Source organism: Schistocerca nitens, chromosome 1, assembly GCF_023898315.1.
Source record: "Schistocerca nitens isolate TAMUIC-IGC-003100 chromosome 1, iqSchNite1.1, whole genome shotgun sequence".
Lineage (NCBI taxonomy): Eukaryota > Metazoa > Arthropoda > Insecta > Orthoptera > Acrididae > Schistocerca > Schistocerca nitens.
The window spans coordinates 741,674,603-741,700,707 of NC_064614.1; the positions used below are offsets into that span (position 1 = coordinate 741,674,603).

At 40.0% G+C, this 26,105-nt stretch overlaps 1 protein-coding gene across 5 annotated transcripts in view; it reads right to left on the reverse strand.

Moving 5' to 3' along the window:
* The window catches only part of LOC126260340 (protein PTHB1), a 126,466-nt gene that overhangs the window by 30,992 nt on the left and 69,369 nt on the right, over positions 1 to 26,105 (reverse strand). For all 5 annotated transcript variants that reach the window (XM_049957668.1, XM_049957675.1, XM_049957681.1 and 2 more), the window contains 2 exons: positions 22,004 to 22,184; positions 10,177 to 10,410 (listed from right to left, as the gene is read on the reverse strand). In XM_049957668.1, the coding sequence (XP_049813625.1) occupies positions 10,177 to 10,410; positions 22,004 to 22,184 (415 nt within the window). The remainder of the gene's footprint in view (positions 1 to 10,176; positions 10,411 to 22,003; positions 22,185 to 26,105) is intronic.

Genomic DNA, 26,105 nt, shown 5'->3' on the forward strand with positions numbered 1-26,105 from the left:
ATATGCCAACTAGCTCTGCAGATGATGAAGAAATTGATGAAATGTATGATGAGATAAAAGAAATTATTCAGGTAGTGAAGGGAGAGAAGGAAACATAGTAGGTGAATATGGATTGGGGGCAAGAAATGAAAGGGGAAGCCATCTGGTGGAATTTTGCACAGAGCATAACTTAATCATAGCTAACACTTGGTTCAAGAATCATAAAAGTACACATGGAAGATTCCTGGAAATACTAGAAGGTATCAGATAGATTATATAATGGTAAGACAGAGATTTAGGAACCGGTATTAAATTGTAAGACATTTCCAGGGGCAGATGTGGACTCTGACCACAATCTATTGGTTATGAACTGTAGATTAAAACTGAAGAAACTGCAGAAAGGTGGGAATTTAAGGAGATGGGACCTGGATAAACTGATTAAACCAGAGGTTGTACAGAGTTTCAGAGAGAGCATAAGGGAACCATTGTCACAAATGGGAGAAAGAAATACAGTAGAAGAAGAATGGGTAGTTCTGAGGGATGAAGTAGTGAAGGCAGCAGAGGATCAAGTAGGTAAAAAGATGAGGGCTAGTAGAAATCCTTGGGTAACAGAAAAAATATTGAATTTAATTGATGAAAGGAGAAAATATAAAAATGCAGTAAATGAAGCAGGCAAAAAGGAATACAAATGTCTCAAAAATGAGATCAACAGGAAGAGCAAAATGGCTAAGCAGGGATGGCTAGAGGACAAATGTAAGGATGTAGAGGCTTATCTCACTAGGGGTAAGACAGATACTGCCTACAGGAAAATTAAAGAGACCTTTGGAGAAAGGAGAACCACTTGTATGAATATCAAGAGCTCAGATGGAAACCCAGTTCTAAGCAAAGAAGAGAAAGCAGAAAGCTGGAAGGAGTATATAGAGGGTCTATACAAGGGCGACGTACTTGCAGACAATATTCTGGAGATGGAAGAGAATGTAGATGAAGACGAAATGGAAGATACAATACTGCGTGAAGAGTTTGACAGAGCACTGAAAGACCTGAGTCGAAACAAGGCCCCGGGAGTAGACAACATTCCATTAGAACTACTGACGGCCTTGGGAGAGCCAGTCCTGACAAAACTCTACCATCTGGTGAGCAAGATGTATGAGACAGGCGAAAAACCCTCAAACTTCAAGAAGAATATAATAATTCGAATCCCAAAGAAAGCAGGTGTTGACAGATGTGAAAATTACCGAACAATCAGTTTAATGAGCCACAGCTGCAAAATACTAACGAATTCTTTACAGATGAATGGAAAAACTAGTAGAAGCTGACCTTGGGGAAGATCAGTTTGGATTCCGTAGAAATATTGGAACACGTGAGGCAATACTGACCTTACGACTTATCTTAGAAGAAAGATTAAGGAAAGGCAAACTTACATTTCTAGCATTTGTAGACTTAGAGGAAGCTTTTGACAATGTTGACTAGAATACCCTCTTTCAAATTCTAAAGGTGGCAGGGGTAAAATACATGGAGCTATTTACAATTTGTACAGAAACCAGATGGCAGTTATAAGAGTCGAGGGACATGAAAGGGAAGCAGTGGTTGGGAAGAGAGTGGGACAGGGTTGTAGCCTATCCCCGATGTTATTCAATATGTATATTGAGCAAGCAGTAAAGGAAACAAAAGAAAAATTAGGAGTAGGTATTAAAATCCATGGAGAAGAAATAAAAACTTTGAGGTTCGCCGATGACATTGTAATTCTGTCAGAGACAGCAAAGGACTTGGAAGAGCAGTTGAACGGAATGGACAGTGTCTTGAAAGGAGGGTATAAGATGAACATCAACAAAAGCAAAATGAGGATAATGGAATGTAGTCGAATTAAGTCAGGTGATGCTGAGGGAATTAGATTAGGAAATGAGACACTTAAAGTAGTAAAGGAGTTTTGCTATTTGGGGAGCAAAATAACTGATGATGGTCGAAGTAGAGAGGATATAAAATGTAGACTGGCAATCGCAAGGAAAGCGTTTCTGAAGAAGAGAAATTTGTTAACATCGAGTATTGATTTAAGTGTCAGGAAGTTGTTTCTGAAAGTATTTGTATGGAGTGGAAGGGAAACATGGACGATAAATAGTTTGGACAAGAAGAGAATAGAAGCATTCAAAATGTGGTGCTACAGAAGAATGCTGAGGATTAGATGGGTAGATCACATAACTAATGGGGAGGTATTGAACAGAATTGGGGTGAAGAGGAGTTTATGGCACAACTTGACAAGAAGAAGGGATCGGTTGGTAGGACATGTTCTGAGGCATCAAGGGGTCACAAATTTAGCATTGGAGGGCAGTGTGAGGGGAAAAATCGTAGAGGGAGAACAAGAGATGAATACACTAAGCAGATTCAGAAGGATGTAGGTTCCAGTGAGTACTGGGAGATGAAGAAGCTTGCACAGGATAGAGTAGCATGGAGAGCTGCATCAAACCAGTCTCAGGACTGAAGACCACAACAACAACAGTAGTTTCTATGATTTCTTTTAGTAAATTATAAGATAATTTGTTACTAATGTGATAATCATTAGCAGCCACACATTTATGAGGTGCATTAAATAAGTAATGCAACATTCTTTTTTTCTGAAAGCAGGTTGGTTTTATTCACGATTCCAATACACCATATTATTCCTCACTCTTTCAGCTATAAAATCCTATTTTTCAATATAATCACCGTTCAATCTGATGGCCTTATGCCACATTACTGGAGGACCTGTATGTCTACATGGTACTACTCTACTGGTCAACATCAGAGTCAATGTCTTGCTGCATCAATAATCTCATCATCATCCTGGAGCACATCCTTGACTGGGCCAAACAGATGGAAAATGGAAGGTGCAAGATCCGGGCTGCAGGGTGGATGAGGAAGAACACTCCAATGAAGTTTTGTGAGCTCCTCTCAGGTTCACAGACTTATTTGAAGCTTTGTGTTGTCATGGAAGAGGAAAAATTCATTTGCATTTTTGGGCAATGAACACACTGCACTCATTTCTTCAATTTACTGAAGGTAGCACAATACACTTCCGACTTGATCGTTGCACCATGAGGGATGACATCAAACAGAATAACCCCTTCAGAGAGCCAGAGATCAATGCTGTGACTTTACCAGTTGAGAGTGCAGCTTTGAATATTTTCTTTGGAAGAGAAGTGGTGTGGCACCACTCCATGGATTGCCATTTTGTTTCTGGTTCAAAGTGATGAACCAATGTTTCATCGCCTGTGGCAATATTCATCAAAAAATTGTCACAATCAGCCTCATAATGCACAAGCAATTCTGAACTGATGATCTTCCATTGCTTGTTGTGGTCTTCTGTTAGGTGGCAAGGAACGCAGTGGACACACACCTTCGAGTACCCCAAATGGTGGAAGAGTGTGTCAGCAATATCAACAGAGACATCCAGTTGTGTGGGGAGCTGTTTGATTGTGATCTGTCAATCACCTCTGCACATTCCAACAATGCTTGAGTCACAGCTGTGTGTGGCTGGCAGACACACAGGAGATTGGATACATATAGAGCCGCCACCTTCTGGAACTTTATGAAACTACAGATGGGAATATTCCATGATGTCCCACAGCAAATTCCACATTTTATCAGCAAAACTGGCCGAGAAAAACTTCTACTTATACAGCACCTCTCATAATTTGCTACCTTGTTTGAATTGAGGAATGTTGAAGTAGTGCATGAATTAATTTTGAAGGGGGTTTGATGGGTATAGGAAGTTTTATTCGTGCACACTCTACCTGTTTGGTTAAGGGGTCCAACTCATCACATGTTTAGGGTATAATGTAATGTTTATACATTGTACCAGTAATATGGATTAAGAAGTAACTAGCATGGGAGAGTGAGTTTTCTATTCATTCACGTTATTGCAGGTCACAAACTAATGCCAGTGTTAGTCTTTGCTGGTTGTATTTCAGTGCTGGAAGGGGTATGAAATTAGAGTTTTGAAAGCGTGGATGTATTTATTATTTTGTGCTATTGGTATGTATAATTGTTAACTGGGTGAAGTACTAGGAAGAGACTTAAGTATTCAGAAAATTTCAAACATTGGTAGAATATTTTATTCAAATTTTCATTGGTATTACATGCTATTTTTCATCAGTTTGACACATAGTATGTGGACTTTTTTTCATTTCAGTGTTATTCCATGGTAATTGTGAAATATGTTTCTTTCCACAGACTTTTACAGTTTCCTTGGTGCAATAGTCCAAAGTGAAAGTAAATGGGGGGTAGTGAAACATTGCTAGTGGCTGCCAACAGTATGAATCTTCACATGTAATGTTAATATAATATGGTTTTTCGTGTGGTTTTGTAATATCTTTGTAGTCAGTAATTTTTGAGAGGTCTTTGATTTCACATGAGTTCAGCACATAAGCATTGTTGTCAGCAGTTTTCAGAAGACTAATAAAGGAAGGAGGAGCTGTCATGTGAAGATGGCATGGACAGTCATAAATGAGTATTTTCATGAAGTTTTTATTATTATTGCTGCTTTTGGTGGATAATTTTGTGTTAACAAGAAGTGAACAGTAAACAACTTGAGTTGAAATTTAAATCTAGGCTTGATTATTCAATGTCACAATGAATGCAGTGTGAATAGCAAGTAGTGGAATAAAATTTGAAGAAGAGTGTGCTAGCTATGGCATTAACCGGCCCATTTTACAAGTGCACTGATATTCATAATCCTTCTTTATATTTTATATTTCATCATATCTATGGGAGGCTTTACTTCTTATTGGTTTAATAGCTGATTAAATTTTAACTTTATTTGTTAGCTCCATGTGATAGAATTGTCTCAGAATGCCCACTGTTAAGATTTCTGCATATTTACCAGTACTGTGGCCACTCGGTTAGCCGTGTGGTCTAATGCACTGCTTTCAGGGCAGGAAGACATGCCAGTCCCCGGCACGAATCTGCCTGGCAGATTAGTGTCGAAGTCCAGTGTGCTGGATGGATGTCCAGTGTCTGTGGATGGTTTTTAAGGTGGTTTTCCATCTGCCTCGGTGAATGGGGGCTGGTTCCCCTTATTGTGCGTCAGTTACTTTATGTCAGCGATTGCTGCACAAACACTTTCTCCACATACGCACACCATAATTACTCTACCATGCAAACACTGGGGTTACACTTGTCTGGTGTGAGACGTTCTTGGGTGGGGTGGGGTGGGGTGGGGTGGGGTGGGGTGGGGTGGGGTGGGGTGGGGTGGGGTGGGGTGAGTGAACCACTGAGGGCTGTGGCGGGGACAAAGCCTCTTCGTCGTTTCTGGGTCCCCATTTCCATGCAATACAATACCAGTACCAAAACAATTTTTATACAAGTTGATAATTATTGAGAGGAAATGATTATTAAAAATTCTGCACAGCTCTGTTGGAACATAGTTTCATTCTACAGTAGCACTATTCTACAATAGTAGTATGTGAGCACTTGCATTCTACCTCAATGCCTGTTTCATGATTGACCATATTGTTTTCATTTTGTTCTGAGAGCTATCTATTCTCTTGGCACAATGAATTTTTTTTTTTAGACTGTCTGATGACTTTCTCAACCACTCTGCAGTACTGTCTGTAGTGAAATTTTATAATTAGTCTGTGTCTGTCCATAATGCAATACACATCCAGTTTGCTTCTACATGATATTTTAATACCATTATAAATAATTTAATAAATAAATGCAGCAACTGTCCAAATATTCTAATGACATTAAGTTATCCACACTGTTTGCTTGTTAGTATTACATATCTGTCTGTAATTTTTAATGAGAAAGAGGTAAAAAAGATACAAAAGAATGTGATAATTGAAAGCTGATTCATATCTCTAACTCTCTTTTTTTCACTATTTTAGGACATGAATTTGCCTTGATTCCTTTCAGTATTATTATCTATGCATCACAATCTGACAAACCATTACTAATTTTACTCACACTGAGACCACCAACTAGAGAACAATCTATGAAGATATTGTCTGTGATTGAACTGTTGTTTCCCTAAACTCTGGTTGCAAAGTACACTGTACCAAGTTGTAAGAGCCAGGTAAAAATCATAAACATTCTTATCCCTGGAGAACCAGTCATGAAACTGTTATTGAACGCACCACACAGAATTCACTCATGTCTTTCTTAAGGTGTGATCATAGCACAGCACAAGCATTGAGAAGAAAACTGGAAGATCTGTAGGGGTCTATAACTGAAACCTTTTATTTTCCTTGAAAATTCAAACTCTTGTACACATTCTTCAAATATTTGGTTTTTACGATGTTTTGATTTATCAATACTTTTGAATGGAATATTACATTTAAGATAAATGGGCGCTCTAAGAGAATTTGGTTTTGAGTGAGCACAGATTCACCCACTATGGTATATTGTCACTTATAAGCTGAAGGATACTCTCAACTGGCACCTCCAAAAAGAGTGCCTTGTCAGCAGTCATCAGCATCCTCTCATGTCCCATATTAACTTTCCTCACAGCATTGTCAAGATGGTGTTGTCTGTAATGCTGAAACTGCTGCACAAAATTAACATCAGCGGTCTCAGCAGTAATCCTGTCAAAGTCACCATCTATATTGAAATAACCATCTATATTGAAATATAACAATAATCTTCCAAATCCCTCCAGCTATCACAACCTGATCCCCCTTAGCCAAGTCTAGTGCACATCTGTGATTATAACATTTTCAACTAGGAAACTTTGGTTTCCTTTCTCATTTAGCAAGCAAACTAAATGCGATTAACTTGTAAAGCATAGGCCTATTCTACAAGCACTTGCACCATATCACATTAACATTTGTGAAAATTGTGACTGAAATGTACTCTACAGCACAGATTAGATTCATACATAAATGATAAGGGCTACAAAAGTGGACATCAACACTTGGCACTGGAAGACTGAATGAAACAGGTTGCTGACCAACCATATCCCACGTGTGTTCTGTGGATGAAATGTCAGATGAATACGCATGGCATAGCAGAATAGTGGCACTCTTTGAAGCAGGTTTGCACATACCTCACCACATGTAACCAGACACTGTCCTGCAGAAATGTAACATATGGAGTTGCCTGAAAGAGAGGAATTAGCTAGGTCTCTAAAACCTTCTGAACCTGTGCAGATTACCTTCAATACATAACAGTTGAGACTGCATTTTGTACTCAACACTGCACCCTCATACTTGGCATTTCTCTGCCATGATCATGAACAATGCAGACTGGCGAATAGCTGTACACCAGATGTGGAGCCATGGCTACAGGACAGACTGAAGCAAGACCTGCCTGAAAACACTATATTTTGCCACTCAACTTGACAGTGATGGTATTTATATATCTGTTACAGTTTCTGGATACTATCTGGATGGAGAACCTGGTCTGGAAATGTAGGACCTCTGAATACCTTTCAATTCCTATCATATGGATTGTTTGCCATACTGAAGTTGGGCAAAAAGTTTCGTTCAGTCTGTATTTCATTAAGGATTATTTACTGATTTTTGGTTATAAATTTTGTCAATGACTGTAACAGTATCTGAAGCAGTAGACTATCAGATCAGTATGTGTAGTTTCCTTCTCAGTGTTAAAGAGAAGTTAAATAATGTTAACCTTAGGATGTCTACAAATGAACACAAGAATTCGACAATCAACTGATTTACCCTCCAGTAGGATAGCTAAGGTTCACAAATATATAGCTAAGCCCCAGATTTTTCAATAGACTCGCAAAAACTGCCCATTCTGTTCCCTATATTACATTTAAGATTGTTCTAGCAGAGTGGTTTAAGAAGGAAGCATGCCACTCCACAAAAGAGTATGAGGAATCAGATTTAAGTGACATAATGACTGACTTACTAAGTTGTAATAAATCACTGGTTACAAGGTAACTGCATATATAATTTTCAGATTGTATGTAACAAAGTGTCACTGATGTAAATATCATTAAATTTTTATATCTAAAAACAAAGATGATGTGACTTACCAGACGAAAGTGCTGGCAGGTTGATAGACACACAAACGAACACAAACATACACACAAAATTCAAGCTTTCGCAACCAACGGTTGCTTCATCAGGAAAGAGGGAAGGAGAGGGAAAGATGAAAGGATGTGGGTTTTAAGGGAGAGGGTAAGGAGTCATTCCAATCCCGGGAGCGGAAAGACTTACCTTAGGGGGAAAAAAGGACAGGTATACACTCGCATACACACACATATCCATCCGCACATACACAGACACAAGCAGACAAAATGTGGGCCAAACTCTTTGCCTTTACAAATGTCTGCTTGTGTCTGTGTATGTGCGGATGGATATGCGTGTGTGTGCGAGTGTATACCTGTCCTTTTTTCCCCCTAAGGTAAGTCTTTCCGCTCCCGGGATTGGAATGACTCCTTACCCTCTCCCTTAAAACCCACATCCTTTTGTCTATCCCTCTCCTTCCCTCTTTCCTGATGAAGCAACTGTTGGTTGCGAAAGCTTGAATTTTGTGTGTATGTTTGTGTTCGTTTGTGTGTCTATCAACCTGCCAGCACTTTCGTTTGGTAAGTCACATCATCTTTGTTTTTAGATATATTTTTGCCATGTGGAATGTTTCCCTCTATTGTATTCATTAAATTTTTATGTAAATAATTATAACAATAACATATAAAATGTTCAAAGATGGATAAATTCTATTCTATGCTATTCAGTACAAGCTTGCAATACTTTATTGAATGACCATCACATAACCAAGCTAATTTCTCCCTTCACATAAATGAAGAATTTGACTTTCTCTCTCTTACAGTTTTGTTCCTGTAAAAGGTAACAGAAAATAATGACTCTCTTTTGAAGTTAAAATTACAAAGGTGCATTTCCTTTGCATATTCTCCAGAAAACTGACAGTCACTTCTCTGGAATCTACATAATGATCTACTGTAAAAAAAACAGATGTGTGAAACATCCTCCTGAAAACACAAAATTTCTGCCTTTCCTTTGTATGCCCCACAGAAAACTGACAGTCATTTTTCTGGAATATACACAATTATCTATTATCAAAACAGACCACTTGCAGTACCCAGATGTGTAGAACATTCTCCTGAAAACTCAAAATTTAATATCATTTTGTGAGAAATAAATTATCACATTTGTGGTACATTTCTCAATGATACTAAGTGGCAACAAATATGCAAATAGGCTGGACAGTGGAACACATCAAATGTGGCACAACATATGACATCACACTATCGATGCAGACAAGTCCAAATCTACTGCAATGCTGAGCTAGTTGTACAGTCTCCCAAACTGTGGTAACATCGCATGGCCCTGTTTTTACCCATCACTTAGCATGATTCTCTTTTGTCCACTGATTCTAAACACAGCATCATCGAAGTAACATGCCCAGAGTGAGCTGAAGTGTTCTGTTCTTGCAAGCTCCTTTTCTGAAAACTGATAATTCTGCACTATTTTATCTCATTTATGTGGTAATACTTTACATTTCAACATCAATGACATAAAATGGCATTAATTCCCACTTTTTGGCTCTTTACAAAATAAGTTTGGTGATGCACCAACTTATGGTGCCGCTGGACCTTATGGGTATGCCACTTTTTCTAAACATCCTTCAAGTTTGGATTCATCCAAACCATTCTTTCTGGAATTTGCAGTTTTCACAAATGTTAGTGTATATTTACCATGATTCACATTTTCTCCAAAGAATATTGTCACAATCAAAACAATGCCACAGTGAAAATAGCAACAGGTATGTCACTGATGAAAACTGTATGTAATGAACATGCGGAACCATCAATATTTCCTATAGGTCAAATCTGGAAGTTACATTTTGATTTGCAAGCATTTGTCAAAAATGAAAGCAAAGATAAAGTAAAACGAAACAGTGAACTGTAAGACGTCCACCTGGTTGCCTGATGAGAAAAAGCAGTGTGGTTAGATGCAATGAATTAGAAGTTACCTGTAAGTACCATTACAATTCATAAAAAAACGTTAAGGAACTGTCTTTCAATGTATAACCTAGATGTGAAACCATAACCTATCTGTAAAAATGGACAAATCATGTAATATTTCAGGACACCCACTGAAAAAAGGTGAAATGCACCTGAGTGCATAAATAAAAATAAAAATTTCAAAGTGCAGCATGCAAAAAAGGCATTTTTTAAACAACTGCAATTTAAACAAGTATTTATCACATATATATTTTAATTATACTTTTACTCACACAGGCTGTTGACAGTGTGTGAAACTTGGGAGACCTCCAGTGGTGGTTGTACTATGATTGCAACTTGCACCTTATTAAGAGGCACATGTGGACGTAAATGGACAGAAATCTGGCATGCAGGGGGATCAATCCCTGCTCCCAGCATATGTTCATGTGAAGTTGTTTCTAGTCGGGAATTCATGTTCACTTCAACACAAACTTCACGCTCTGCTGTGCCACATGCTAGTGTGATTGCTGTAAGATATTTATGAGTTATACACACTTATATAATAAAAGAAACAGACTATTTACAAATAAATCAATATGCCAAAGTCACTGTGGATCCTTAGTGGTTGATACTAAATAGGATGGATTGGGATGTGTTCAGTTTATATAACGCATACTCAATGTGTTGCTTAATATATAGAAAGAAAAAGAATAAGAAGAGTTAAATAAGCCTAAGTAGTTGTGACAATGACCACACACACACAGTGCACTCCCTCCTCCCCCCTCCCCCACACACAGACTACATACACACAGAGCAGACTGGGATTGTCCTTGTTTTAATCAAGAACTGTCCATATTTTCCATTGGGTTTATTCTACACCCAGTTCATTTGCTCTCTGTTACAATAACATCCTCCATTATTTGTCTACTTCACACATCTACTATCATACTCAGTGGACAGTTTATTTATGTCATCATTTTACCTAGTTTACCCTCTCATGTGATGCACAACAATAATGCTGATATGTCAGCACCATTGTTTTACCTATTCCCCAAACACACTTGGCTCTCTCTAAATCTCTGCAATACTACCTCAGATGGCTAGGATTTAATAGTTTACTGATTATTTGTTGGGCACTTTAGTTGATAATTAGAGTGTAGCGACCACTACACATGTCAACTGCTGTGGTCGTGCACATTAGCTCTGTTTGTACACTCCAGAGATGTAGTTGTGGCACTATTTGAGTGACTGCGCAGTGAGAAATGAATGATGTCAACCACCAAGTTTGTGTCAGCTGCTTGGAGTGCTGTGTTTATGTTCTTTACTTACTGCCTGGAGATGTAACACATTTACTTATTGTTTATTCTGTTCTCTGCTTGCTGGTATTGATAAGTCACCTATAGCAACTGATTCTCTTCCTTATGTTACTTTGCATTAATACATGTGTTCAAGCCTGTTCTCAGTGTGTGAGCAATTATGAAGTATGGGTAGCACTACACAACCTAGAACTCTCATCATTGGTGACCCTTATGTGAACAACACTGAGAAGACTGGTCCGCAGTTATATTTATTACAGGATGGAACTGTCTGTATAGTACCATGACTGGGTATTCAATTCCCACTGTTTTGGCTGCATAATCCAGTTCTCTGGTTTGCGCAGGTCAAGCCAGCTTTTGCTATGTTGGAATTACAGCAGATGTGACTAAATTTCCATTGACAGTGAGTCAGCTTGATCAAAGCTATGCTTCTGAAGTTCAGGATATGATTGTGGCTCCACCAGCAGAGAATTACTATGAAAGATTAAAGAGTGGGCTTATTCATAGACTTGCAGCACTGCAGAAAGACTGTATCAGACAAGTGCTGAATCAGGAAGACATAGGTAACAGAAAACCATCCCAGTTCCTGCATTACCTCACAGAAAGGTGGTCATTGGAAAAGTGCCTGACAATCTCCTGTGCTCTCTATGGAGCAGATGCCTGCGGCCGCAGGTAAAGGTGAAAAGGTGATTGTCACGTCATGGATAGAGGTGTCTCAGGATCCTGTTACAGAAGTGACTGTCTGCATCCAAGAAGCCATTGCTCCAAACAAGTTAGTGCAGTCACAATATCTGGCAGTGGCACATAAATGAACCTTCTCATCTCATACACAGATTACAATGACTTGTCTACCAAGCTAATGCACTGAGCGCACAGATTGGCATGTTGGTGTCACAAGGAGGTCCTAGTTGCTAAAGAGGAAATATCTGCAAGTGATCTAGGAGCTGTTCCTAGACTCAATCCATATCAGATGCTGGTCCAGCAACTTGCTGGCCCACAGAAGATTCAGAGAGCAGGCGAAAAAAAGCACTATCCCCCTGTGCCTACCCAAATTCAAACGGCAATTGGTCATAGGTGCCACTGACTACCCAACTACATCCTGGCACCTATTTATTACTGACAGAGTATCAGGCCAGAAGTATTTAACAGAGACAGGATCTACACTAGTATCCTGCCCAGAGTGTCACTGCACTGTTGCAGACTACCTGCGGCGTTTAGCTTGTTTGTCACAAGTAATTCAGCAATTGTGACATACGACACACAGTGCGAAGAGTTGGATTTGGGACTCCAATGTCAATTCACATGGAATTTCACTGTAGTAGAAGCGGCCAAAGCAATTGTAGGTGCTGATTTCCTGGTTCACTGCCACATCCTGCAGGATATAGCAAAGGCCCACCCAGTCGACAATATTATCAGACTTATGGCCACTGGGTATCATCGTGATACCAGAAGCTACACATCCAGGTAACACAGGTTGTGGATGAGGACTGCTGCCCACTGCTGTGTGAGTTCCCAACATTAACAATATCTCCACACACAGCACCACAGCAAGTTATGCATGATACAGTGCAGGATATAAAAATTACAGCCTGGGTCCTGCCAGCCAAGAAGATTGGCTCCATGCTGCCTCACCAGTGCAATGTTGCCTGAAAGCATCATACGACCTTCCAGCAGCCCATGGATATCCATGCTGCATTTAGTATGCAAAAGGGGAGGAGCCTGGCGTCCATGTGACAATTACAGAGTGCTCAACTCATGAACTGGGCTTGATCACTACCCAGTGTCATTATTAAGAGGTTATAACTGTGTAGTCCTAAAGCATCGTGAAATGGCATCAAGAAGGTGCTCACTGGCATGCCAATAGAAATAGCAGGCAGTGCCATACCTCCAGGAAGACAGAGTTCAGCACTGACTTAACCAGTGTCCCATCGTTGGTAGGGCCCAATTTGGTCTCAGACTTCCAGAACATCAGTACTAAGTAATAGGAAGACGATACTTAGCCTGCATTCTGGGAATAGTAATAGCGTGTAAAAGTAACTGCATGTAGGAGGCACAGAAAGCACATCAAACCACCTCATAATGAGAAGTTAAGTTGTGTTTTCCCTTTTAGAAATAAAATGTTCTATTAATCTGCAGCTGTTATGCGTCAGACCATTTTGAATTCCTGCTACCGACCATTGCAACTTCTCTCCTTCCTTGTCTGTACTGGTGCTGATGCCCACAGTAGCCACACAACAATAATCGTGCACTGCATGAAGCCACTTTATTCGGTGTTACAGGCCATGCAAAGGCATATACCCAGATTCCCATGACAACAGAGGACATTCCAAAGAGCATGGTTATTGTGTTGTTTGGCTTGTATGAGAAGAAGTTTATGACCTTTTGGCCTATGTAACACTGCACAAACCTGGCAGCTGTTCACCGACTCTGTCTAGCGTGGGTTGACCTTTTGTTTTGCCTATTTGGATGGTATGTTGGTGTTTCACTGTCCAAGGATCAACATCACCAGTGCCTGATGGAAGTTTATGAGCATTTCAAAAAGTACAGCATGGTATTGAACACAGTGAAATGTGTGTTTGGACAACATGAAGTTGAATTCCTGGGTCATCGAATATCTTCATCAGGTTCACTGCCACTCACTAAAAAGGCTGAAGCCATACTGCAGCTACCAAAGCTGTCTACAATAAAAGAGCTATGCAGAAACTTAGGAATGATCAGTTTTTAGCACCAGCATCATTCATTGTGCACTGCTCAACAATAGATGCTTTTGAATGGAGCACTAGCTGGTCCAAAGGTTAAAAGCATTTCTCCTCTGCAGTGAACTGAAGAGATGAGTATGGGTTTTGAAGCAACCAAAAAGAACCTAGCACAAGCAGCACTGCTGGTGAAACCAAGCTAGAAGCTCCACTGGCATTTGTGCTGGATGCCAGTCAATCAGCTGTTGGATGCCAGTCAATCAGCTGTTGGTGCAGCCCTCCAACAATGGGTGAACAACACATGGCAACTGCTGGCTTATTTTTCACACAAGCTGTCATTTATCGAGCAATCAAGTACTTATGACAGCAGGATGAGGTGAGACAGTCTGTGATATACACTGACCACAAGCCCTTAGCTAATTTGCCAGCTCAGTAAAAATATTCACCACATATCGGGCATCACTGATGTAGTTACGGATTGTCTCTCTGGAGTGGCCAGTGTCTCATGGCCTATTGAACATGGCTGCACTTGCCAAGATGCAACAAGAAGATCACAAGTTGCACACTGTATTGGATGATGCACTGTGGCACTTAAATTACTGCTAGTTGACATGCCCAATGAGAACATGAAATTGTATTCTGAGGTATCACATGGCAGATCACACCCTTTCGGACCCATCGCATTTCGTAGGCTGTTGTTGGTGACCTTACGTAATCATTGATGCCCTTGAGTCTGGTTGACATTTAAGTTAGTATCTCAATCGTTCTTGTGGCTGGGGAAAGAGAGAGACTGCCACATTGAACAAGAACTTTCCAGCATTGCTAACTTTACAAAATCACTTTCCATGTTAATCCCCTGATCAGAGAGATCCCAGACACTTCTTAGCACTTCGCCCACATTCATCTTGACATGGTGGGACCACTTCTTCCATTAGACAGCCAACATTATATATTCACAATGATTGATCAACTGAAAGAGGCTGACAGTTTGAGTCAGACTTGTTCACAAAGTTGGCGAAGTTTTGTGGCTATATCCATCACAAGACAACTATTTATCACCCAGCCCGCAATGGGACTGTAGAGCATTGGTATCAGACACTGAAGGCTGCATTAATGTGCCATGAGACGTTTTGGTCATCTGCACTGCTGAAAGTCCTAGTGGGCCTACAAGTCATGTACAGACCAAATAAAGAGTCTGCAGTAGCAGACCTGGTTTACAGCAAGACTTTGCACCTGCCAAGCGAGTTAGTTGAAGCCAGCCGACTATCCAGAAATGGATGACCAACTGTTGCAACCACCCTACTGAAGCCAACATTCCACACAGACACACACACATCATGGTCATCATAGTGAATGGAAAACAGGGCACCATGTCTCTTAGCAGAGTGAAGCCTGCTTACAGTTTCAAGAAGGCATCATTCACCTTGTGGTCAAGAGCTGCATGCTAGGCAGATGCGACACCCGCCTTCCAACTCTGTAGTCACAAAAAGCTGATGCGGAAAACTATGTACACTACCTGCTCTGGAAGACATGTCCACTTACTGGCCCAGTTCATACAAGACATTCCATGCTCCACTTTCACCAAGGGAACTCCTGTAACAACTACTACACATGTTGACTACTGTGATCATGCACGTTAGCTCCATTCACACCATCCAAAGATGCAGTTGTGGTACAAGTTGAGTGACTGTGTAGTGATGAATGAATTGAGTCAACTGGCAAGTTTGTGTCTGACACTCGAAGGACTTTGTTAATGTTCATTACTCTTTGGAGTTATAACTCATTCTTTATGTTCATTCTGTTCTCTGCTAATTGTATATTGATGAGTCACCTACAGTAACTGATTATCTCACTTCTGTTATTTCACCTTAATAAAACTGTTCAAGCCTATTCTCAGCATGTGACTGAGCACTTACTAAGTACAGGTAGCATTAAACGATCTAATATTTCTGTCAAGAGCAATTGTAAAATTGAGACATCAACTGGGCACTGATTTTGTTCCAGTTTTTCAGCTACTTACCAACTTACGTGCTCCAATAACTTAAAACATTACAAATATATTAAAATACTGTCAATAGTTTAATGGGCATTATACTTCGAAAAAAACTTCAGCTATTAACAATAATGAAGAGAAGAAAACCAGCTAACTACCAGTAAGATTCAGTTCTGCTTTCTAGAAAAATAACTACAATTATGGAAATAAAGAACAGCAGAATGAATGTGCATAATTGTCATAATTACAACTTCAATGTATGGAATTATCTCCGTGATTGTTAAACTGTAAAGATAGGAAGTTTGCCTCAAGTAAAAACAGTCATAACAAATTCACTGAATATATTGTAAAAATTAATTCCAATACATATCTAAGAGAAGTCATAGAACCCATATTTGTGTGTCTTCGTAGATGCTATTAATGATTATATGGATAGTGCTCCTATGATTATGAAAATATTAGTTCCTGGAACAAGAAAATAAGTAGTGACTATACCCCAGAGTAAAGTGTACTACTAAGGAACCCAAATACACTACTGGCCATTAAAACTGCTGCACCAAGAAGAAATGCAGATGATAAACGGGTATTCATTGGGCATATATATTATACTAGAACTGACATGTGATTACATTTTCACGCAATTTGGGTGCGTAGATCCTGAGAAATCAGTACCCAGAACAGCCACCTCTGGCCATAATAACAGCCTTGATATGACTGGGCATTGAGTCAAACAGAGCTTGGATGGTGTGTACAGGTACATCTGCCCATGCAGCTTCCACACAATACCACAGTTCATCAAGATTAGTGACTGGCGTATTGTGACGAGCCAGTTGCTCGGCCACCATTGACCAGATGTTTTCAATTGATGAGAGATCTGGAAAATGTGCTCGCCAGGGCAGCAGTCGAACATTTCCTGTATCCAGAAAGGCCCGTACAGGACCTGCAACATGCGGTTGTGCATTATCCTGCTGAAATGTAGGGTTTTGCAGGGATCGAATGAAGGGTAGAGCCACGGGTCATAACACATCTGACATGTAACGTCCACTGTTCAAAGTGCCGTCAATGCGAACAAGAGGTGACTGAGACGTGTAACCAATGGCACTCCATACCATCACGCTGGGTGATACACCAGTATGGCGATGATGAATACAAGGTTCCAATGTGCATTCACCGCGATGTCACCAAACATGAATGCGACCCTCATGATGCTGTAAATAGAACCTGGATTCATCCGAAAAAATGACGTTTTGCCATTCGTGCACCCAGGTTCGTCATTGAGTACACCATCGCAGGCGCTCCTGTCTGTGATGCAGCATCAAGGGTAACTGCAGCCATGGTCTCTGAGCTGATAGTCCATGCTACTGCAAACATCATTGAACTGTTCATGCAGATGGTTGTTGTCTTGCCAACGTCCCCATCTGTTGACTCAGGGATTGAGACGTGGCTGCACGATCCGTTACAGCCATGCGCATAAGATGCCGGTCATCTCGACTGCTAGTGATACGATGCCATTGGGATCCAGCATGGCATTCCGTATTACCCTCCTGAACCCACCGATTCCATATTCTGCTAACAGTCGTTGGATCTCGACCAACGCAAGCAGCAATGTCGCGATACGAAAAACCGCAATCGTGATAGGCTACAATCTGAACTTTATCAAAGTTGTAAATGTGATGGTACGCATTTCTCCTCCTTACATGAGGCATCACAACAACGTTACACCAGGCAACGCCGGTCAACTGCTGTTTGTGTATGAGAAATCGGTTGGAAACTTTCCTCATGTCAGCACGTTGTAGGTTTCGCCACCGGCGTCAACCTTGTGTGAATGCTCTGAAAAGCTAATCATTTGCATATCACAGCATCTTCTTCCTGTCGGTTAAATTTCACATCTGTAGCATGTCATCTTTGTGGTGTAACAATTTTAATGGCCAGTAGTGTATTTTGATTTCTTTTGCTCCAAAGAGACACTTTCTTGGATTAAGTTTCAGTCCGCCTTGTTGGAGACACTTAAGAACGGCCCTCAGTTTTTTTATGTGTTCATCAAATGTCTCTGAGAACACTATAATGTCATCTAAATAACAAAGACACATCGTCCACTTCAGGTGACTTAGCAGATTATCCATCATCTGTTCAAAAGTTGCAGATGCATTACACAAACCAAACGGCATTACCTTAAACTCATACATGCCCTCAGGGGTGATGAATGCAGTTTTCTTATGATCAGTCTCATCTACTTCAATTTGCCAGTATCCCGAGTATGTGTCCATGGTTGAGAAAAACTTAGCCCCCTTCAGACAATCTAGTATATCGTCAATTTGTGGAAGAGGGTAAACGTCCTTTTTAGTTATCTTATTGAGCTTCCTGTAATCAACACAAAAGCGCCAACTGCCACCCTTGTTCCTGACGAGGACCACTGGTGATGACCATGGCCCCTGCGAAGGCTGAATTATGTCATCCTTCATCATTTTCTCTACCATGTCGCAAATTATTCGACATTCTGTTGCTGACACATAATATGTTCTCTGGCTTATTGGTTGATGGTCTCCAGTGCTAATCTGGTGCTTCACCATTGATTTGTCTAATTTGATCTTCACCTGCAGATTGAGGCATTCAGAAAAATCATGAAGAATGGCAAGTAGCTTCTTCTGTTGTTCCTTAGTGAGATCTGGTGATAGTCAAGCTAGAAGATCTTGTCTCATACTGGTAGCAGTAATTTCACCCACAGACTCAGCATGGTAGGTTTCTATGATGCTCAACTGTTCCACAATTAGTGGCTCAGTGTTTGCTATGCACATGTGTCTTGGAAGAATCTGCGGTTCTCGGCAACAGTTAACTATCCACAATTCACAGAATCCATTCTTAAACGAGACGACAGAGGCTAGAATGACCAAATTATTCTTCAGTGGTATGCTTCTCTTACATTCCACTACAAGATCCATGGGTTGATGCACGGCATGCCACGTGACAGTTACCTTTCTAGCACTGACTGCAGGAATGATCACTTCATGCAGCACACATAGTCTCCACACACTCAGATGCACATCTTCCTGTCCACAGTATCTCGTCTCATCTAGCAAAATATTTGAGCGACCACAATCTATAACTGCCTGAGAAGCTTTCAAAAAGTCCCATCTGAGAATGATGCCATGATACACTCTTGTAAGATGATGAATTCTAAGGGATGTGTATGGCCACTTATACCCACATGAATGGTACATCTTCCTGTAGGTTTTACATATTTCCCATTATCCTCCTTCAGCAGAGGTGTTTTGTTGTCAACGAATATGGTTTTCTGCAACTGGCGACTGTACTTCTCCGAAATGACTGAATATGATGCTCCAGAGTCCACAAGAGCTTGGGCTGGCTGGCCATCCATGAGGATATCAATGTAGTTTCTTAACATTTTTGTAGTGATCGATGGTGGAGGATTTTCCTCTTCGGTGGCCTCACCTCCGAGGAAAGTCGCAAGTTCTCCAGGTTGTGGTGGCTAAGTGATCAGCTGGAGCTTCTAACTGGTGATGGAGACCTTGATCAGTGTGTTGGGCGGCATCCTCTCCAGTGGCTAGCTTGCGGCGATGGTGACCTACATTGTCCTGCACCCACATCTTCTTGTTCATCTTCATCGTCCCGGAGTTGGTGTCAGCTAAGATCGGTCTGCTGTCTTTTGGTGCACCTTTCTCGACAAAAGCACACCACATGTCCCAGTTGTCCACAGTGGATACATACTGGTTGGTTATTCTGGGTCCTCCAGACGTCAGTCTTCCTTGGTGCCCAAACAGGTTCATAAGGCGGCATTGTAGGAACTTAACTCTGCATGGGTCTCGACTTTTTCACCATTTTAAAGGGAAATGAAGGATGAGAGATTGGGTTCAATGTCTGTTCCACTTCCTTCCTTATGAGCTCTTGAAGCGTCTCAATTATTTGCTCGCCATGCGATCCAAGTGCCTTCTGAACTTCCTCTCTCACTATCTGACGACGAACACTTGTGAAATCAGTTGCTTCCTCCATCACAGACATCGATACAATGTTTGGAAGCCATTTGAACTTCTTGTGAGTAGTTCTTTTTTTATGCATTGCCTTGATATACTGGCACCATTTTATGAAGTCATCTGCTGTCAAAACCTCTTTCAGGAGTAGTGCTTGATACATGTCCTCAGTAACACCCTTCATGAGATGTGCAACCTTATCTTCCTCCTTCATTCTAGGATCCACTATTTTACACATCTCCAAGATGTCTTGAATGTAGAATGCTGCACTTTAATTTATCTTCAGCCTTGCACTTCTGTCGTTGTGTGTCGCTGAAACACTTGTGCAGTTCCCCCTGGAATACTTCCCAGCTTGTGAACTTCTCCGTGTCGTTCTCATACCATTGCTTGGCAGTGCCCTCCAAGTAGAAAAATACATTAGCCAAACGCACAGTGTGATCCAATTTGTTAAATTTTGCTATATGCCCATATACCTTCAGCCACTTGTTTGGATCTTGACCATCGTCACCAGAGAACCCGGAAGGATGTCTCATGTTGTGGTACACAGTTACTTTCATTGTTAACATTATCTTCTTCTTCTGTCTCTGATAGATTGTGATCTGTTGAATATGGCTCGAACTCAGGTTTCTTGCCACGTAAACGGCGGCTCTGTCGTGGCCTGATGGGAGCCACTATGTCGTCGATAATGTGCGCTATCACAAGTTCCAATATCCAGTGCCTCCATCAGAATAATATCACATAGAAGAAGGTGTAATTAGATGAATTACAAACACTAACTTCACTTAATGAAGGTTTATTCAGCACTTGCACATACAAGAGCAGGAGCAAACTGCCTCCGGCCAGAACACATACAATTATACAGCTACGGAACATTAGAACATTCTAGTACAATGATTCTTGACATTTGTGGATACTTCTAGAATGTACTCAAACCAAATATAGAAATTAAAATTGTACATTCCAGGTGAGTTTTGAACTCAGGACCCTCCATGCAACAGTTTAGTATCATAACCACTACACCACGGTGCTACTCATCTTCTTCTGTGACAATATTACAATACACCTTCTTACTTAAAATGCATACTGACATTAAATATATTTAAGGTAAAGTTTAAACAGTTCTTGTTTGACCACTGCTTCTGCTCTGTCTCTGAATTTCTGAAAGATCATAGTCAGTAAGCCTCATTTACCAAATATTGCTAATTACATATTATGTCACTTCATATTATAATTTACTTTGTGTTGATCATGTAGTCTCTCTCAATAACCTACCACTGTCATACGCAGAGGCAATGTAGTATGTCAGTTTATATTATTATGCTCTTTGATTGTGTTGAGCATTTAGTCACAATGACTACTGTAATCATAAATTAATTATGTTTACCCTTGGTCTATATCATATGAATAAACAATGCATTAAAAATGATTTTTTGATCAAATAAATATACAGCCATGAGCAGCTACTGAGTCATACAAAGCTGATTCCACAAATTCCTCCACTTAATCAATACAGAATGGACTCAGTGCAAAACTAGTTATGCTTCTGATTTGGCTGAATACAATTATGTTGTCCAGTAATTGTAAAATATGCTTTATGGCAATGTATCCATGGGTTATATACATGAATTATCTCATTTGACCAGACTGCTTTTAGAAAGAACATACTGTGCTCATTACCTCTACGTTTTGAGTATCTTAAGTCTACACATTATGTCATCTGCTGTTCAGGTTGCTGCTTTATTGTATCTTTTGCAAACAGTAAGATAAATAGTCTTGTAATTTCCTGATTAATTAAAACTGTGCCCACTCATTTACATCCATTATTTCATCCACTAAGTGGTTGCTATTCTTCCATGTTCCAAAACTTTAAATAAATAGTTCCTTTAAAATATTTTTGTCAGTTCATTTACACATTTTGTCTCCTGTATATCATTACTTTTTTGTAGGATGGTTATTTTCAAAAGTAACTCATGTAGTTAGGGTGCATATTTTAAGAGCAGTTAGAGATTATTCACATTAGGAATCTTGTTTAGCTTCATTTAGTCTGTATATGACACAATAAAGGTGTGCTACTCAATGGATAAAGCAACAGAACTATGTTGAAAAATGAGGGATAAAGGGATACTTACTACTGTCCTTGCTATAAGAATTAATGATTTTCTGCAGTTCTGCCAGCTCCTTGCCAGCTTCCTGGTAATTAATATCTGTCACTTCCAAAGGTGGTGGAATAAACAGTGATGGCTCTGTTCCAAGATAGCAACAATGAATTAAGCCATCTTCTGACAGGACTGCAAGAACTCCTTTAAGATCCTAGAGATAATAAAAATCTGCAGAATTAAAGAGGAATGTAGCATATTTTGTGTGGCACAACTCAAAAAATAAAGCATTCACACTAACTAACAGAAGGACTGCATCACTAATGAATATGAAGCAATTATTCTTTTACATACTGCAGAGAATAATTTGAATGAACTGAAAAACAGTCCTGGAGAGAATAGCAACAATACGGAAATGACATAATGGTACCCATCATACAGGAGACTGAGCTGAAGACAGGCACAATGAGAAAGACTGCTAAAATATTAAAACTTTCAGAAAAAGTCCAAATTCTGCAGTAGATAAACACACACACACACACACACACACACACACACACACACACACACTGAAGAGCCAAAAAAACTGGTACACCAGCCCATTATGTAGGACCCCCATGATCACACAGAAGTGCCACAACACATGGTTCACATGCTGAAACTTGTTGATCGCCCAGCACTGAAATCTGCACCAATTTGCGGAAGGGTTGGACTTTTGTCATGTTGAATGATTTTCTACAGTCATAGTTGGTCCCGTTCTTGCAGGATCTTTTTCTGACCGCAGCAATGTCAGAGTTTGATGTTTTACCGTATTCCTGATAGTCACAGTGCACTCGTGAAATCATCATATGGGAAAATCCCCACTTCATCGCTACCTCAGAAATGCTGTCTCCCATCGCTCATGTGCCAACTATAACACCACATTAAAACTCACTTAAATCTTGATACCTGCCATTGTAGGAGCAGTAACAGATTTAACAACTGCTCCAGATACTTGATGTCTTATGTATGCATTACCGACCGCAGAGCCATATTCTGGGTGTTTACATATCTCTGTATTTGAATAAGCATGCTTATACCAGTTGCTTTGGTGCTCCAGTGTATATGCATTTTTGTGGGAAGTTAAAAACATTCGATGGACTCTTATTACACTGATGAGACTTAGTGGAGACCAAATCATTCCAGAAAGCAGGAACAAAAAATGCCTCATGCCTCAAAAAACCAATATTATTACACCAGAGGATATGTTCAAGAGCGGAATGGCTAGAAAACTGAAATTCAAAGGGTATTTCTGGGAAGAGATTTATAGTGTCCCACACTGAAAAAAAGATGGGTGTGTGCAAATTGGTTGCTTATGTTTTATTAGGTAAAAATGTGATACATTTTAAGAACATTGTTAGTCATTATGAAGAAAGGTTCAGGGGAATTCTTAAAAAGTTACCCATTAGATTGGTGACTGCTGTAACTCAGGACCCTTATAACAAAAAATACAGCTGGTATCATGAAGTCCATCTATGAAAAGGAAGACTTCTGTTACTGAATGACTTGGTGTTTTCTTCTAATCTCAGGGTACTATATTGATCCACACAGCATGAGTGACTGCACTTCAGATGACAAGAATTCCATTTCGGGAGTGTACTGCACAAAGAAATGAAACTTTTGTGATTGCCTGTGCTACACTGACATTTAAATATAATTGAACTTATTTGGGTCCTGTTTACCTAAGGTAGGTGCCCAACATAAAGATGGTATGAAACAGACCGCCTGCCACAGATACCAGTAGCTAAATGTAAGTGGAATGCTTGCATGCCAGCTACAAGCTCTTCAAAGGCCAAGATATTTAAAACAGAATCGCAAGGCAACACCTAAGAAACAATAACAATCAGTTATTGAAATAAGATACATCAAAATATACTCAGGTTGGCTTGCAGAGAAGGGCGTGGCACTGATGTAAAGTATTGCACCTGATCTCACATTGTAGATGATTACTAACTAATCAAACTGGAGTACCCCATAAACTACAGTTTTAAGAGATTATGTTTAGTCTCTCAATAAGTGAACACTTTTATTATCACTTTGAGTAATGTTTGACACTTAGCATAAACTATCCAATGACTTAAACTGGTTGGAACTGTAGATAACTTGTAGGCAACTGTAGAAATGAAGAACTGCTGGAATTCAGTGATAACTGAGAACAGGTTAACTGCTAAGTGCGAGTGTGCAGTGTCTTAAATCATGCACTCAGCATACGAATATCATCCAGCGAATGATTTAGTGGATCCAGAAAAATATTTCTGGGTTTCAGCACTCTTGGTTATAGCAGTTTAACTATTGGCAGGTGAATATCTTGTGAGAAAAATTTACAGTAGTTCGTAATATCAGTGCCATCTAGGAGGAGACTGACTACGATGTATGTGAAGTGCCACACTGTTACTGCCTGGTGTCAGGCACCCTCTGAAAATAATGCTGTGTACCGTGGCTGATAGAGACACAGCAGGTTCTTATCAAGAACTAGAGAAGAACAAGACATTTATGATATATGATGCTCTCCAGTTGTACTGCTCTGCTCTACAAAGAATTCTCCAAATCTTCTGGAGGAATTCAGTGATTCACAGAGCAAAATCAAAAACTGATATGCACAAGGAGGACACTGTCCTATCAAGGCTACAGAACAATTGCCAATTCAGGTAGATTGACTACAATAGCAGCATGACCTCTCACAGCAGCAAAAGCGTATAAGGTAGGCTTTTTTTCTTTTCCTAATTTATTATCCTATCCCAGAAAATTGCTTCCAGCTCATTGCTACACATCATAGAATGAGGTTTCATTTGTAGCTACACATGCACAACACATTTCATCATTCATTTATTGATAACTACTTGTGTATTGAGGGTACATGAGCAGTTTCCCATTTTGAAACTTCCTGACAGCTTAAAACTGTGTGCCAAAGCAAGGCTCAAACGTGTAACCTTGCCTTTCATGAGAAATACTTTTACCAAGTGAGCTATCCAGGCATGACTCATGACCTGCCCTCGCAGCTTTGGTTTTACCAGCACTTATCTCTTACCTTCCAAACTTCACTTCTAGAAGTGCTAGTCTCAAAAGCTGGGAAGTTTGGAATGTAGGAGAGAGGGTGCTAGTGGAAGTACAAAGGGGTATAAAAAAAAAATAACTGGAATAACTTTGCCATAGGTGGAGATTGGTAGTACGCATTTCTGCCACTAGGCATGTATATTGCAACTCATTGCCAGTTCAGTGCCACCTCTGTTGTTGGCCTGGCTTGTTCTGATCATCTGTAGTGATTGTTTTTGCTAGTGCTGTTTTTTTCTTGTTTCGTTTTTTATGATGGCAAGTTTAAGTGAACAACGCACAGTTGTGAAATTTTGTTTTCCACTCGGTAAATGTGCTGCTGAAACCGTTGTAATGTTAAAAACAGCTTACCAAGATGACACAATGGGATGAACTCAAATGTAAAAGTGGTTTGCTCAATTTAAAAATGGCGATGTATTGATTGAAGACAAATATCATTCTGGACGGCCATCAGCTGCCCAAATCGACGAAAATATTGAAAAAATTTGAGAGCTTGTGCACACAGATTGTCAAAAGACAATTAATAAACTTAGTTGGAAATTTTAAGAAGATTGCAGAATGGTGTTCATCAAGAAAGACCTGATTTGTGGCAGACAGGAGACTGGTTCTTTCACCACGACAATGCACCTGCACACACAGCGATCTCTGTTAGACAGTTTTTGGCTTAAAATGGCATGGTACTGCCCCACACACCTTACTTGCCTGACCTGGCTCTGTGCGACTTTTTATTATTTCTACTACACATGAAAAGGGGCATGAAAGGACACCGATTTGACAACATGGAAGAAGTCAAGAAAAAAATGAGGGGCAGATATATTATTTGTAATGGGAGTATTTTGAAGGGGATAAGGTTGTTTTGTAGATATTTTGAAAATATATAGCTTAAAAAAAAAAGAAAAAGAAAAAAAATTTCGGGCACCCCCACATAAAGCTTCACGCATTGGTAGCTCAATTGGTAAAAATATGGCCCACAAAATGCAAGGTTCTGAGTTAAGAATCACAACCACAGTCACAGTAATACACAAATTTTTAATCTTTCAAGAAG